Source organism: Apostichopus japonicus, chromosome 3 (genome assembly GCF_037975245.1).
Source record: "Apostichopus japonicus isolate 1M-3 chromosome 3, ASM3797524v1, whole genome shotgun sequence".
Taxonomy (NCBI): domain Eukaryota; kingdom Metazoa; phylum Echinodermata; class Holothuroidea; order Aspidochirotida; family Stichopodidae; genus Apostichopus; species Apostichopus japonicus.
In genome coordinates, this window is record NC_092563.1 from 17,032,061 (window position 1) to 17,049,435 (window position 17,375).

Sequence of the window (17,375 nt, forward strand, 5' to 3'; positions counted from 1 at the left end):
CCGTCTCAATCAACCCCCCCCCCCCCCCCCGTTCCGACTACCACACCCCAAATTATATACACGAAGAGTTCATTATTGAAAGTTTCTTTAAATAAAGCCTTATCAGTAAACCTGTGCTACTGCAAACTGAAAATTCAATTCAAAGATACTCCCTCTTCACTTTCATTTCTCCTTCTCGATCCTTCGCCTCACCCCCCCCCCCCAACCCTGGTCCTTCCAACTACCATCCATAACTCCTGCCAATATCAAATTCAGTCACCTTAACATCCCATAAAGTGTCAGTCGGTAAGCACCACAATGTTTGTAGACCAAGAAATCATCAACCGAAACCCATTTTTAAAACTTTAAAGCCCCATCAAATAAAGATACTGTTTTTTTCTTCTTTTTCTCTAAACGAGATTAACACACAAACACCAAATCCAAAGTATAAAGAATTCCAATTCCCATTTTGAATATTCTTCAATTTTTTTTGCCAAGCCATGTTAAAAAAGTGATTGTTATTCTTTTTGGCATCCCCCCATCTTTGTGTTTGCATTGCAACAAGGTGTAGTTTTCTCTACTAAAAAAAACAAATCAAATCAAATAAAACTTAAATAAAAGATGATCACAGCACATGCAGGAGAAGAGTGAGAGCCCTCCCAAATACTACCGGCTTATGTATACAAAAGACCTCACGGACGCAGATTAAGGGTGAAGGAGTTACACCAATTTGAAGTTCCAAATAACCTGGACTAACCCATTTGACCTGACATGTGTCATTCCTGTGGTCTTATGATGGATGTTTATGAAATGTGATATAATATATCAATCTGTGGGTGCCTCACCTGAATATACCCGGAACCATGACATGCAATACATGCAGATATAATCATGTAACTGTATAATGCCAACACATACATACTGTAACAACGAAGACCAAAGAAGAGAGTAAAAAAAGAAAATAACATGGTTGGTAAAAGATATCACTCCTATTCGCCTGCTGACATTCCCACTAGGGATCCCACTTGATCCCAGAGAGACGCTATCTTTCGATCCTTTTTCCGACATCTTAGCAAATCTAGAGTTACTTTTCACCCCCACTCCACCATCCATGCAGGAACCCACACAAACCCCCCTGCGCGGCCGATTTATTCTGTTTCAGTTTCTCGTCCAAGGAGGGAAACTCTATATGGTTCAGCACTGTCAAAGAAGAGCGGTTTGCACGGTGACAACTTTAAGTCCACCAGCGGTTGATTGTCCTTCAGACCGAGTTGCTCCATTCCTTTGCTGATGGAAGGTTCATTGGAATCTGAAAATTAACGCAAAGAGGTTCTTGGTAAGCCTTTTTTTTAAAGTATTCTTGGGTGGAGGGTATTTTCTATGGGTGAGAGTAGTCGGAGGGTGGGGGAAGTCAATTCAATTAATTGTGAGAAATGTCATTCAATTAGGAACCACATAAGGCCTATTCTCATCTTTGTCGTAAGTTTGTCAGCTTGAGCTACCTGACAGTTCATAAGTAGGGGGGTATATTGGAGTGGAATTTGAGATTTGAATCCCTGAATAGAGAAAGTTTACAAAAACTTGATAATTTGCAGTCATTTTTGTTGTTGCTGTCACAAACAGAAATGGATACCCACTTTCTTTTATTTGGAGAAGACAGAGACTGGTTCAATCGCAGTCTACAAGGCCAGATAAACTCTTTTTGTTTTGGCTTTCAATTTCTTTATTCTGACAAATTTCAATAGTACAAAAAAAACAGCATTTTTGATCGGGCTTTTGATACTTCCTTGTGATCCCTGGACATCATACATTCAGCTACGAGCAAAAATAACTGTTGTCTGTCCTGTCCACTACAATAATCCTATTGTAATATTTTCAGACCCTAAGGGCTAATAGGTCTCTCCAACCCCCCCCCCCCCCAAAAAAAGGGGTGAAAAAGGGCGGTGCTGCTTCCAACTGAATGAATCTTTTCACTCATTGTTTAACCAAAGAGAAAAATTTGGGAAAGAAAACAACAGATTGTTAATATAAATGCCATATTTCTCTGAATCATTGTCTATGCTCTGATGGAAAACATTTGTTCCAGTAGCAGGGTTCAATTCCCAGGTTCAAACTGGACTCTGCAGTTTAATCTGCATTTTCCTGACGATCAGACCCAAAAGAGAACATCGATATGTCTCTCCACCGTTATCCCAAAGAAGAAACCTTTCAGAAACTCAAGGGTACTAAAGGGATTTTTTCCTTTTATACTAACCAGGGTCCTACACAAAATTAACAGGGTAGTAGCATGATGGTCTCTGCCGGATTCCCCCTCCCCCAACCCTATTTCTTTTCTTAATATTTTGGTATTCATCCTTTCATATATAGTCCATCTGGCATTTTGCCTTTTGAAAAACAAGAATCCATAATCCTCATCCAAAGCAGCAAAAAGTTTATTTCCAAACACACAGTAAATTGATTATTATTATTATTATTATATTATTATAAGTACATACCTAGAATGGAGGCCACCTGAGCAGGGTACTTCAAGCTGTTGATATCTTGCGCAAGAGTGTCCAATTCCTCTACCTCCACCTATCGATTAAATGAAATCTAATCATGATGTCTTCCACATTCAGTTTTTTAGAGATTGTCACTACCCGACAAGCCCTAAAGGGTTTTTTAGTACACTTCCTTTCACAAGTTTTGTTTCTTATCTCCTTCTATGTCATATGTCATACTTATGTTAAGATAGAACAAAAATAAATAAATGAAATGAAATAAATTAACCAGTTACCTTTTTTTTATAATTCGAGTAAAATTTTTGTTTTAGTTGTTGTCGATATCGAATCAAAAGGAGTTTAACCCCTGGTCGACCGGGCGAGAGGTTCTACGGGGGATAATAAATTTGTTTTTATAGAATAGACATTTTTTTTTTCTTGGAAAAGTTGTCTGTTCAGTCAGGGAATTGCTGGTATATGAAGTCTTATATATCTACATTGGACAGGATAGCCATAATCATACCCGAGGTCGGAGTCGAAGAGCCAATTAGGGAGGGATTTTTGAAGGAGAGGAAAAGTACTGAGGATTGTGGAGACGGAGTGGTTTCTATTGTTTGGGTAGGGAGTGGTTATGGTTTCTATTGTTTGGTAAGGGAGTGGTTGCTACTTTATGTTTTAATCAATCGGTCATTGTTGGAGTTCTTTGTTTTGTTCTGTATATAGTATACTTGAAGTCGGGGCCTACACCCATTTAGGAAAGGATTTTTTTAATGGAATGAGACTTAAAGTAGTAACAATTGTGAATACAGAAAGGGTTTGGTTTTTGAGTAGTGAGTTGTTGCGACTTTGTATTTCAGGGGGAGGTCTTCAATCAAAGGGTCATTCTCGAGGTTGTTTTTGTATAACTTGGTGTTGAATTCTTCAAGTCGGGTGAAAGTAGATTTTGTGTTTCCTGCACGGAGAACGTACAAAGTAGCAATATAGGTAGGGATATTGAGTGCGAGTCGATAAGCTGTGGTGTGGATTCTGTTTAAAATTTGTTTATTGGGATTAGAGATGGTAAGCAGGGAGATGCTCCCGTAACTGAGAATCGGTTTTACTATAGATTTGGATAATGGTTTTTGGAGGGAAGTTATATTTGTGTGAGAGGATTTGAATGGATTTAAGTTGGGACCAGCAGCGTCCTGCAGTTCTGTTACAATGTAGATTAAACGATAATTTGCTATCGAAAGTGGTACCGAGGAAGGTTGCAGTAGCAGTGATTGAGGTGTTGAAAGATTAATTTTGGAAATATGGTGTTGGTATTTTGAGTTTATTATGGAGAAATTGGCTAAGTTAGATTTTGAGGGATTCATTTTTGTTCTCCACATCGAGCACCAATTTTCGAGATGTGTAATTGCTTTTTTAATATTTAGTTCCGTCATATAGATATTTTTACTGGTGCTCCAAATGGCTATGTCGTCAGTGTACTGACTATAGTTGCATTTAGATAGGGGGGATGTTCAAATCATTAACAAATAGGGTGTAGGGGAGGGGGCTGAGAACAGTGCCCTGTGGAGTACCTGCACGAAGTGGAATAGGTTTTGATTGTTGGTTTTTGTAGCATATTTTTGCATTGCACTCACTAAGGAAAGAGGAAAGAAGTCTGGTGTTATTGGAGGGGAGATTAAAGATAAGTAGTTAAAATCTTATGCCGTTGTGCCAAGTTTTGTCGAACGCCTTTTCGGCATCAAGGAAGAGGGCAGTGGTATCATGTTTTTTTATGAAGCCGATGCGAATTTCTTCGGAAAGGTGGAAAATTTGGTTTATTGTAGATTTGTGTGCACGGAATTAGCCTGATTGATACGGGCAAAGTGATTATTTTGCTCTAGGTGGGTTCTGGTGCAGCTTTCTATAATTCTTTCGAAAATCTTACCTATAAGGCTGGCAGGCGACTAATTGGTCGATAGTTTTGAATTTTGGTGTGTCTTTACTTAGTTTCGGTATTAAAATCATTTTGGCGGATTTCCACAGGGTTTGAAAATAAGGAGTTCGTTTAATAATGGGAAAATATGAGAATTAATGAATATCGGAGGCCGACGGAGGGGAATCTTTTAGCATTAGGTCATTTATGTTGTCATGACCAGGGGAGGAGGCATTTTTGCATACTTAGTGGCACTATACCAATTGTTTATATCTATTTCTTTGAGTAGAGGGATGTTTTTGTTGAGACATCCTTAGAAGTCAAGGATAAAGCTGGTTGCATTACAGATAATTGTACGGTCTTTTTCGTGTTGGAATCTGTTATCGTATGGACGGCCATCTAAGATATTGAATATAGTTTTCAAGTACGACTCAATAAGCTTTATTTGGTCTTAAGTTTTGTGATCAGGTTACCTACTTTATCTCTAAGGCATTGGTCTGTATTACCTGTGTTTGGGGTTGTTATGGGTTTATGATATTTTTTAAATTTTTTCCAAAAGTGTTTTGGGTTTTTTTGGGGGGGATCATATAGGTTCTTTGTAGGCGATGTCTGAGTTAATTAGTGTAAGAATATTCCTATTTAGTTTTCAGTTTCTGTTTTGTTTTTAAGGGGCAGTGTTTTTGAAGGTATTGAAGATATGTTGGGCAATGCTGTCACTATATATGCCAATGTAATTTAGCTTGTTGTTGTGGTAATTGGGGATAGTGTTGTTTGTTACGAGTTCCTTTTTAAATGATGTCTAGTCTGTTTTATTGTAATTATACGTTAGTTCGTTATTTTGGATGCGACTGAGGTTTATGTCTAGCTCAAAAAGGAGTGGAAAATGGTCACTGATTAGGTCATCTTCTAGGATTTGAATAGAATGAGTTTTAGTTGCAGGTGGTTTGAGGTTATGGCGTAGTCAAGTAGTTCAGTATTATTGTTTATTGGGTTTATCCTAGTTTGGGTATTTTGGTTAATTATTGTTAAGTTGTGTTTATCACATATTTCTAAGAGGGATATGCCATTTTCAGATATTTTGGTGCTACCAAAAATGATGTGGTGGGCATTTAGATCTCCTAGTAGTATTGTATATTTATTAGAACTTTTTTTTATTGTGGATATGGGCTCATTTGGGGACCATAAAAGCCAATAATGTGGAGAGGTTTATTGTCTCTTTCCAGTACAATTTCAATTGTTTGTTTAGGTTGGGTTTGGGAGGAGGGTGGCTTTGAGGTTGTTTTTTTCAGCAATAAGTACTCCTCCCATAGACCGAGAGATATCGTGTCTGAAAGTTGGTAACCAGGGATGCTAAGGTGGGAATTTGTATTTAGTTTAGTTTCGTTTAATGAAATGATATCCGGGGAGTGGTTGGTGAATATACTAAGTAGGAGGCTTAATTTTGGAAGGAAACTGTTGATGTTTAGGTGGAGGAACTTGACCAAAGGAGGGAGTGTGCTTGTCATGTAGGTGATTGAGGAGGGCTTAATATTGAAGGTTGGTGGAGATGTTCCATAATAACAGTTTCTGGGATATTTAAGTTTAGGTGTTTTAGTGCTAACACGGTGGCGTAACTGGCAAGGTCGCCGGATTAAATATTACTGTCGGCTTTTTGGAAGGTGTATTGTACTAATTCAATTACAAAGGTTGCGATATTAAGTTTTTCTTCAGTGGCGATTTTATTTCTTATTTCAATTTTTAGGGGTAGATTTGGTTACATTCGCGTAGGTTCTTTGTTCTTGTTGTTTGTTATTAGCTTCAGTTTTAGCTTCTTTAAATTTTGGGCATCCTTTGTAAAGGGCGACATGAGTCCCTGAGCAATTGGCACATTTTGTGTTTTCTTTTGGTTCGGGACAGTCTTCAACTCTGTAATTTTCGCCATATCTGAGACATCTGGTTTGATTTTTGCAAGTATGGTGGGTGTGTCCAAAAAGTTGACATTTGAAACATTGAGTGATTTGGGGGGGTTCGTGGTATTCTTCTGTTTTGTGTTTATAGTATCCTAAGTAGAAACCTTGTTTGATTAGGGATTGTTGAGTTCTTGCTCTTCAAACGTTATTTTTACTTTCCAAGTTGGATTGTTTGTGGCATGACTAATGAGTCTTTAAGTTGTATTGGGGTGTATTCTTGGTCTTTGAGTTCTTGTTCAATATCTTTGATTTGAATTTCAGGGTTTATGCCACAGGGTACTATGGAGAAGTTTCTTTGTCTTACTTTTCAGGGGATTCTTGGTTTGGGGTTGCCTAGTTTAGTCCATGGTTTCAGGAGGATATTTGCAGATTTTGGGTCATGGGGGTGATTAGGATGTTGTTACTATGAAGACGGTTTATATTTGAGATCATGGCATTTGGTTTTTCTTCATTGATTAGTTTAGCAAGTGTTATTGGGTTTTTTGATAGTTCTGGTAAGATTCCTGATACAGTTATTGCTTGATAGGACTTTTTGGTGGTTGGTTTGGAGTTAGGAGATGGGTTTATTTCAACAGAGTTTGGACTTTGTCTTTTTCTGCTATTTTTGTACAGGGATCCAGTCATTAATGTCTATGCCAAAATCAGAGAGGTTTAGGTTTTCGACTAGGGGGGCGGTTATAGGTGGGTAAGGGGTTGTCATACTGGCAAAACAGCCCCTCCCTACGGGTTTTAAATGGCTTCTATACAATGAAATTAATCATAGACTTCGCTTACCAGAAAGAATTAGTCTCCAGCCTAAGACGGCAGTCGGAAAGAATAGGAACTCCTTTTGAAGAGACACACTATGAATCGAAAGTGTACTCCGTAGCGTTGTGTTGGTATCCAAGGACGCGTACGTTTTGTAAATGGCGGGTACTGTATGATGGGGTGGCGCTATGTCAAAAAGCTAACTGTTGACCAACATAATCCTCAGATCCCTAATAAAAGGAGAGGAATGCAAAAGAAATTAGCCAATTTTCTTCAAATTAAGTCTTGTACATTTAGCACAAAACATTAAACACTAATAAGCAACTAATTCCAACAAAGTTTAGGCTGTGATTGAAACTTTACTGGTGGAAACATAAGTAAATATATATTACATTTTTAGGAACCTTTCCTTCTTATGACTAACCTTGACTGTATATTGCAGCTTTCCAGCTTAGCTGGTGTTTTTCCATCAAATCAGCTCATCTTTGAGTTTTCTGATCTTGACAACAATCAACTGCCTTTTTAATTTACCACAACCCAGACCACACTAATTGGCAACTCTTTCCAACAAACTAAGGCAACAATCATCAATTTAAGATAACCAAATTACTAACTACAAAATGACTAAGGCACCGGGTTTCATTAATTTAGCACAAAACAGACCACACTAGTTAGCAACTCATATCAATAAACTAAGGCAAAACTTATAAATTTAATATAAACACACCACACTAATTACCAACAAATTATCACAGCACTCCTCTTCAATTAAGCACAAACAGACCACACTAATTAGCTACTCATTCCACCAAACTAAGGCACAATGTCTCTTTAATTTATCACGAAACAGACCACACCAAATACCGACTGGTTCCAACAGGCTAAGGCACCGTGTCTCATACTTAAGCACAAAAACAGACAACACCAAATACCAACTGCTTCCAACAGGCTAAGGCACCGCGTCTCCTACATTTAGCACTGATCTTGACAACAATCAACTGTTGAGAGGACAAGACTGATGTTCATGATACTGGCTCACACTGATGTTTCCCTTGAATCTTACTTTTTCTCCAATTTCTGTTAAATCACCTCGAGATAACACTTCCAGATCTCTCTGTAGAGGACATGCTTGAAGGATCTTCTCATTTTTGGTGGAGTTTATGATCTTTCAACCACTTGTTCTAAACCTGATCCAGCTTGATTACAGACATCCATGACTCACAATTTTCCTGACATTTTCTTCATCTTCTTCTTTCACCTGAGACGGTACTGTAAAAGATAAGAAGATTTCATATATTGGAAAGCAGATACTGTAGACATTGCAACTAGACTCATTTTTATCCACTCCCTCCCTTCCTCCCCTTCCTCCCTCCCCCTGACTACCTAAACAACCCTGACTGCTGCCTCATTGATATAACTATGTATAAACAAATGTACATCATTGTGGTTTAACGGCAGAAATAAACGAAACAAATACCAGAGCTTAAATATTTCTGTGTTACTATAGTAAATTGCATACCCAAACGGAAGCATTACAGAATCTTCCATGTCTCAGACCTCCAGCAGGATGTTAGTCAGTTCATGGAGTCTTCTTGTGAATCAGTGTGGCCAATGCAATGCTGCAAAGACAAATATAAAAGCAATATGTAATTATGTATATATATACCTATGGTGTGAAATAAATTTTAGTAGTTTTTTTTTTTATAGTAGTTTTACATAAGATCATCTTCCAGTTTGCGTATGCAGATACCTTTCCGATGAATGTTTACAAACATGAATAAACTGTACCTCTTTTTGTTACTAAGTGCCTGTTTATTTTTAATTCTTGCAATATATGACTTATTAATGAACCTTACTAGACATTGCTATCAAACCTACATATGGAGTACTTCACAAAATGCCAAAATTTCCTTTGATGTACATTGTTCACTATAACGGTCAAGCCAATAGTAAGGAATGAATTGAACACAATTTTGAGAACATTTCATCAGCCAAACAATTTTTGAGAGCATGTACTATTTTAAACAAACTTAGCAAGCACATTCATGAAGAACTGGAAATTGAAAAATTTCTGAAATAAACATCATTCTTGAAACAATAGAAACTTGACAAGTGAAATAAGGACCGACACTTAAGCTACAACATGTACACTTAGCAAAGATGAAAACTGGCTTTTCGGCCTTACACAAGTACCAACAACATATTGGTATATTCATGGTAAACCCTCATGTGCTTCCATGACTTCTAGCACCTGCGTAATAATATTCTATATCAACAAGGACAGATATACTATATATTGTACTTATCTCTCAATACTCTTAATATGTGTTTACCATGAGCTGTGTTCCTCACAACTTAATCAATGTTTTCGAATTAAAAACCAAATTAAAGACAATTACTCAACAATGAGAGGTTGACTTAGCAAAGTTTGAATTCGGTTTAATAATAATCAAAGTTTCAGTGAAACAGTTCTGCCGACTATAAAATCATGCCTTAGGCATCAAAAGAAGTCTATGATCTGATAAAGATATGCCGAGAGTTGGACCAATACTGTTAAGCCTAGCTTCAGGTGAAAATTATGCTAGTTGATCAAATTAATACATGTATATCAATTTAGTTGTCTACGCTAGGTAACATGTTTGCATGGAGAGTTTTCTCCATACTGAACCATCACCAACATCAATTAAACCACAGAGCTAGGTCTAATTGCTTGAGAATTTCATTTTACAAAGTACCGTTGCTTGTATAACAAGCCTAGGATAAGCTAGTTCGAGTTCGTCCTGATCTCTATCTAGCCTCCGCTTTGGTATGCTAGCTTAGGTTTTCCCATTTTCATTTGGTGGTAGGCCTAGCCTGGGGCCATTTGTTCCCTCCCTTAACAACATTATTTCCCTCCCACTAAAAAGTTGAGTAACTTACTTTCCCTTCATCATAGGGGAGTCAAGTAGGTTTTCATGGGAAATTAACATTTTCAGTGGAGTTACCTAAGGTTTTTCATGGGAGGCATATTGGTTAGACTATGTGGAAAGAATCAATGTTGTAAGTGGAATAACTGTAGGGAAAGATTTAAGGGAGAAAGGTGTCATGTTTCCTTGTTTAGGTATATGAGTTCTTTAAGCAATCAAGTAGAACACAGTCGACATAGAGTATTAACAAATAACATGTTATAATTTATTGCGTTACATCATGCTGTACAGGACAGACATAGGACGACATGTCCGAGGTTACTTGTTGACAGATGGAGAGACAGGGTGAACAAGGACGAGCAGACGGCATGCTTTAACTTATATACCAATGCAAATACACAGCTCATTAACATACAGGTGCAGATTATACAATGTAGTGCATCGTTTGCACACATACATATGAATGCATATTCAATAACATTACAAAAGGTAACGTTAAGGGTGAAAAATAACATGGTTAAGGAAACTAACATACTATTTTTATTGGAGGAGACTTGTTGTTCTGTAGGCTCTGACAGCATATTTTCTTTGTAGAGTAAGCTAAAGAAAGTTGTGATAGTATGAAGGAAAATAGAAAATGTGACCAGGTACCTTACTGTACTTGTGTAACTGTTCAGTGATTGAAAGATGAAAAGTGTTTGTGAATAGGCCCGTTTGTTTGTATGCGAACATGGGGTAATTAACATGCGTGGAATCCATAGTGGTTATGGGTTGTATGCCATTCATTGTGGGAATGAAATAACATAGAAACTTTAGCGGCTTAGCCTATAGTATAGGTTTATGCCTTCCTTGGTTCCTCCCCTAAAATTGTTGCTTTCCATTTACCAGTTTCTTCAATTACTACAAGTGTCTCTTTGAAGTATGTTCCTTTCTTTCACCAAACTCTCTTAAATCACAAGATACATTTACTACGTACAGTTGCTTCACTACCTAAATGAATTCTTTCCACAGCCAAGCCGTCTTTCTTTCCTCCCCTGAAAAACGTTTTTAACCCTATAAAAATAATTTAATATCTAACAGGAGCAGGCCTGTCATGATGGAAAAACAAAAGCAATGAGAGAGAGCTTTCATCCTAAGCTAATTTGTCCGGTTGCGAGTTAGTTTCTTGAGAATGTGTTACTGTTAAGTGCTAGATGGCATAGCCTAGGCTATGGTAGGCTACTCTGGTAGGAATTTAAAGACAATTAATTACAAAGTGGCTATTCTTACGACTAGTCGTAAGAATAATTTGTAAATACGCATGCCCAGTTGCTTTAACGTGGCTATTTTTACGACTAGGAGTACTATTTTTACGACTAGGAGTAACAATAATTTCCGGTTAGGGTTAAGATTAGGGCTAGTGTTTAGGGTGAGGTTGAGGGTTACCCCTACTACATGCGCAGTTGCTTTATTTACTTTACTGCGCTTGAATTCGCCGATGTTGTAAGAATAGTTTATAAATTATTGTTACGACTAGTAGTAAGAAAAGCCACGGCCAATTAATTAAGTTAGGCCTACCCTAACTGTACTAGCCTTAACCAGAAAGTAAGGAGGCTCAACCAGCTAGGTCTAGTATTTTGTCGGAAGATATAAAGTGACTTACTTTACTAACGTAAATTGTCTAGTGAATATCATATAAGGCCTAGGCCTGGTTAGCATTCCAACTTACTATAGACGCCAGTGCCTACGTGAGCTAGCCTATCGTTAGGCCTAAGCGATACTATTATATGATTGGCTAGCCTAATTTCTCACGCTCGCTGGCTCAAACAATGTGAAGTACGAACTTGCTCCACAAAACTAATGAATGAACAACCTTCGCCATTCAAATTCTGTGGCACTTACTACCCGTACAGAATAGGCTACAAATTACAATTACGTATGAATTGTTAGCCAACGGCTGCCAGGAAGCGAACTGCTCGTGCAACTTTTCGTGAGCTTTATATACAGATCATGATTCGCGCTCCTTAACTTAAACTTTGACCGGTGTGAAGTTAGATACTTATTCCCCGTTCCTCGTTCGATATTCGCGAATGAATAACTGCTACCTATTCAGTTACGTATTCGACAATGGTATCGACGTAACACCTCTGGCAAGACAAAAGCTTTCTTACATGATGTTCAACATTTGGTCGTGGAAAGAGGTTTATCTATGGGTCATATGAACTCTAATGACTATGTAGAAGGGTACTATAATGCATCTTGCCCGGTCCAAATAGTTCTTGACCAACTAAAATGACCACTACTTCATCAGTTCTTAAATTAATGTACCGGGACCTGAAAAAAAATCACTTTAGGCCCTAATCAAGACTAGCACGCATTGGACCACCTAACCAATGGGTCATATGAATTCTTAACACATTGTAGAAGGATACTATAATGCGTCTTGCCCGGTCCAAAGAGTGCTTGGCCAATTAAAATGACCACTAAATTTACAATTTTTTAAATGAATGTAACGGGAACTGAAATAAAAACATTTGGGCCCTAATCAAAACCAGCACGCCTTGGACCACCCAACCAATGGGTCATAGGAACTCTAAAGACATTGTAGAAGGGTACCATAATGCGTCATGCCCGGTCCAAAGAGTGCTTGACCAATTTAAATGACCACTAAACCATTACTTCTCTAATGAGTGTAACGGGACCACGAAAAAGCTTTGGGCCCTTATCCATGCAGCACGCATTAGACCACCTAACAAATGGGTCATATGAACTCTAATGACAAAGAAGGGTACCATCATGCGTCTTGCCCGGTCCAAAGAGTGCTTGACCAATTAAACTGACCACTAAATCATCACTTCGTTAATGAATGTAGATGGACCTGCAAAAATATTTAGGCCCCAGTCAAGACCAGCACGCCTTGGACCACCTAACCAATGGGTCATAGGAAGTCCAAGGCCATTGTAGAAGGGTACCATAATGCGTCTTGCCCGATCCAAAGAGTGCTTGACCAATTAAACTGACCACTAAATTATCAATTCGTTAATGAATGTAAATGGACCTGCAAAAATCTTTAGGCCCCAGTCAAGACCAGCAGCACGCCTTGGACCACCCAACCAATGGGTCATATGAATTCTAAAGACACTGTAGAAGGGTACCATAATGCGTCTTGCCCGGTCCAAAGAGTGCTTAACCAATTAAACTGACCACTAAATCATCACTTCATAAATGAATGTAACGGGACCTAACAAAAAAAAAAACCCCGTAAGGCCATAATTAAAACCAGCACGCCTCGGACCACCCAACCAATAGGTCATATGAATTCTAAGGACATAATTGAAGAGTCCCATAGTCAGTCTTACACGGTCCAAAGAGTATTTGACCAATACAAATGACTAATGCACAATCATTATCCAGCAGATTTATCAAAACGAGAGCCTAAGTGATATTGTTCAATACTTGGACGTTATTGCATGTGCCAGGCCTAGGGGATGGTTTATTAATTTGATTGTTTGCCCGGCTGTACGCTTCAGTTGAGCTTTTATGACAGTGCCTGCTACATGCCTGCTACAGTGTTGCTACAGCCCAGGAAAGATGCTGTCGCTTTATGCAATTGTGTTCAAATAACTGCAACATTGCAAATTTCCCCTTTGATTAGGCTAAAATTTCGTAAGTGATTTGAGCAAGTTAAGTGTGACATATCAATGAATTCGGAAGTCATTTAGAGGTAACTTTCTAAAATTGTAAAAACATTCCTACAGAATTTGGCCATATGCAGACATGCGGCCATTAATTGGAATGAACTTAAAACGAGTTATATTTTTTTCATTTCCTTGAGGGTCCAAAGTGCAATTTGAAATGATACCGGTTGACACTAAACGTACAATACATAACATACGAGATGGACATTAATTTAAGAAGTGATGATGTAGTGGTCAATTTAATTGGTCAAGCACTCCACTCCTTGGACTGGGTTCGACGCATTATGGTATTCTTCTACATTATCCTTAAAGTTAATGTTAACCAGGGGCGTATCCAGGATTTTCTAACCCGGGGGCGCGAATTACTATCTAAGCGGAGCGCCACCATCGGTTGGCGCGCAGCGTACAAGAAAACCTCTTGTTTTGATACCACCCAGATCACCGGAAACGGCACTTCTCGGGCTTGAAATGACCAACCAGATGTACACTTTTTGCCTGAGAACCAAGTATTTCCTAATAGTTTTTTTCCATCCATAACCTTTTTGAAGATTGTCAACCCGTCACACATCATGTTCAACTTCATCGCATCTCCTGTGGGTCATTGCTTTTGTAGGTGATTCTACGTCGCGGCCCACAATACCCGTCAGCCCCACTTTTCAAGGTTTTAAGCCCATTATTTGTTCAGAATTTGAAAATTCACATTTCTCGTGAATAAACTCACTTCAAAACATACCGAAAATGTTGTACACTATAGAAAACCTTCCTTCAACCCGAACAGACCGGTCAAAATTGCACGAGTAGAAGGCAGTTGGTCAGAAATTTTCGCAGAATGTTGGTCAGAAATTTTCAAAAATTCAGACAGTTAATTTATTGGTGTACAAATATTAAAACCTCTTATAAAGGCTATTATAAAACTTCGTTGAATTTTCCAGAGGACAAGAAATTCGGGCAAAAGTCCTGAAAAATTCGGGCAGCCTAAGAGGAGAAAAAAAATATATTTCTGTTTTTTCTCCTCTTAGGCTGCCCGAATTTTTCAGGACTTTTGCCCGAATTTCTTGTCCTCTGGAAATATATATATATATAAATATGCAGTAGCTTGCCCGAATCTTTTTCAAATTTTTGCCCGACAATTCCATGATTTTCTTTATTTAGCATCATGATGCCCGAATATTTCGGTGTAATACCAAAGCGCAGTTCATCTGGGCTACCACGCTTTTTGCACGATCAATTTTGTTTCTAACTAGTCAATTGTATATCTGGACCAAGGGCGGCGGAACCGGGGGGGGCACAGGGGGCACATGCCCCCCCACTTTTCCTCAGGTTAAAAATGTGTTTTTTTTTCTACATAAAAATTGAGGTGCCTCAAGTTAGCAAGCGGCCAGGGAACCAGAATGAACACTCGGGAAGGGCCGTTTCCGGCCATCTGAGGGGTTTGTAAAACCAAAAATTTTCTAGTACGCTCCGCGCCAACTGATGGTGGCGCTCCGCTCAGATAGTCGTGCATACAACTTTGCAAATCCTGGCTAAGCTCGTGACTTTTAATGAATTTCTGTGGGTCAAACTCAAAGCTATTTCGAATGGAAAAAATTGTGAAGATATTAAGAAGAAAAAACTCTAATTCGGAAGATTCTATACATTAGCAACTAACATGATTTCACCACATTCTGTCTCAAAAGAAAACTTGTTCCTTGTTTCCCAATTTGCGCATTGGATATTGCAGTGTTAGTATGCATATTTTCCTTTTGGGGGGGGGGGGGGTTGATGAAGTGATGTGTATTACACAAATAAGATAATACAATAAGAGTTATAAAGGGTACTAAATGTAAGGCTGCATCAGTCCAATCGAATTTCTGCAAAGTGCCCTTTGATGTCGGTGCCCCCCCCCCACAGATTAAAAGTGCTTCCGCCGCCCTTGACCTGGACATCCCCAACATGAGTGTATATTTTCTTTTTCATGGATGGTGGGGGGGGGGGGAGTGCCTACAAGCGTAGAAGTACAGGTTTGTCATATTCTTTGTTATATTCTAAACTTTTTTTGTGAGACAAATTGCAGTGTCACCCGACACAGCGACATTATCCCACCTACGTGTCGTTGAACAATGTATGTTTTTTCTGGAGGTAGCTGGATACTGTGATAAAATAATAAATTAGGTAACTAAATAGGAGCTTAAAAAATATGCTGTCCCATTTTCCCCTCCAAAGTGATGTTACCATTTTTTCTTCTTCTAATTTACCAAATTTTTGGGGAAGTGTAAATTTCTAAAACGTGAGATTTATAAAATACTGAATGTTTAGATGCAACTTGCAAGGCCTCAGAAGTGCCGTTTCCGGCAATCTGAGAGGCATTGTGTGCCCAAAAATTTTCTTGTACGCTACGCGCCAACCGATGGTGGCGCTCCGCTTAGATAGTGTCACGGGAACTTTCGGGCACAAAAAGTTCTGCCCCCCAAACTGAAATGGTCCCGTACGCCTATGAGCCCAGCCACAGTTGGGTTTCATATAGCATAATTCTACAATTGTTTAAGCCGTATATACACACACACACGTTATGATAGACCATATATAGTATATATATAGATCATGAGTGAGAGAGGAAAATGGAAACGTCCAACAATGGAGTTGTCGATGTATACAGGGGTAGGGTGAGTCACACGCCCCTTACGAAATCATTGATCCGTCACTGGCTAACCTGTGTATATAATAGGGATCAGCGCTGTAATGATGTCACTGTTCCTCTTTCTCTTCCTGGTGTCTTGGCGTTTTACTTTAACTCCCTCCTTTTATCTTTTCCCTTCCTTTCTCTCCTCCTCCTCGTTTTTTCCTCTCTTTTTTCCTTTTTCTTCTCTTTTTTTTCTCTCCTCTTTTTCTTACCCGGGGGCGCGCGCCCCCAACGCCCCCCTGGATACGCGCCTGATTTTTAAGGGGCTCTCTCAAAATGTTTATGATCTACCAAAATCTCCACTCACCGTACCGCTCCAGCTGTTACGAACTGTAGCCTACTAAGAGTTTTGATGTCAGGAGTGAGGATATAGGTGCGTGTACTGTGCACATTACGTGCCTCAGCTCTATGCATGATGCATTCATAACTCAGTATAGGCTACATTCGCAATAAAATGGTTACCTGTTAACAAAGTGTTTATAGTCAAAAAAGAAACACAAAGAAACACGCATACATATTGTTCATATTACCTTATTTTTACATTTAATATTGACAAATGAATCAAAGAATAAAGGAAATGTACAAAAAACAATGAAAAGAAAGAAAAAAAAACTTGCAATGAATATTCTGTTAACAGAGGATTGATATTACATTTTTGTGATTGGTCTCTCCACTTCGTGCTTGTTTGATAAAATCGAGTGTTGTTATGTAACAGGATCGTTGCAGCATTAGTCTGCTGCTGCAACTGAGCTAGCCTAGTGTACCTTTCTTTGTCACAAAGTTATTTTCCCGTATCTTTTTGCTGGACTGCCCAGAGAACGCCCGCGGCAAAGTTTTCGATTGATACTAGTTATGTATCGGACAGATCCTCGGGCATAAAAAATATTTAAAATACAGCGGGCAAGCACATTCGTGGTCAGTGGCGTCGCCAAGGGGGGGGGGGGGCACGTGCCCCCTGGAAAACCTAGTGCCCCCCGAGTGCCCCCCCCCCCATCTGAGATTTGGGTTGGTAAAAAAATATATATATATATTTTGTTATATTCAACTCACATCATCTGAGTTGGTTTTTCATAAG

General features: G+C 38.8%; 1 protein-coding gene across 5 annotated transcripts; it reads right to left on the reverse strand.

Annotated features, from left to right (window-relative positions):
• Positions 1-40: 40 nt before the first annotated feature.
• Positions 41-12,689, reverse strand: LOC139965231 (uncharacterized). Of its 5 annotated transcripts, XM_071967397.1 has the most exons (7): positions 11,880-12,689; positions 10,500-10,564; positions 8,578-8,677; positions 8,148-8,327; positions 2,475-2,553; positions 1,139-1,288; positions 41-399 (listed from the first exon to the last, which is right to left on the reverse strand). In XM_071967397.1, the coding sequence occupies exons 4-7, from the start codon at positions 8,202-8,204 to the stop codon at positions 356-358; spliced, it is 330 nt and encodes a 109-aa protein (XP_071823498.1). In that variant the 5' UTR covers positions 8,205-8,327; positions 8,578-8,677; positions 10,500-10,564; positions 11,880-12,689; the 3' UTR covers positions 41-355. The 5 variants fall into 5 exon arrangements, 1 of the variants encoding a protein (XP_071823498.1); XR_011792183.1 differs by lacking the exon at positions 10,500-10,564 and adding an exon at positions 7,086-7,288 and having other exon boundaries at positions 214-1,288; positions 8,122-8,327; positions 11,788-12,040; XR_011792186.1 differs by lacking the exons at positions 41-399; positions 10,500-10,564 and adding an exon at positions 7,086-7,288 and having other exon boundaries at positions 1,150-1,288; positions 8,281-8,327; positions 11,788-12,679.
• Positions 12,690-17,375: the final 4,686 nt, after the last annotated feature.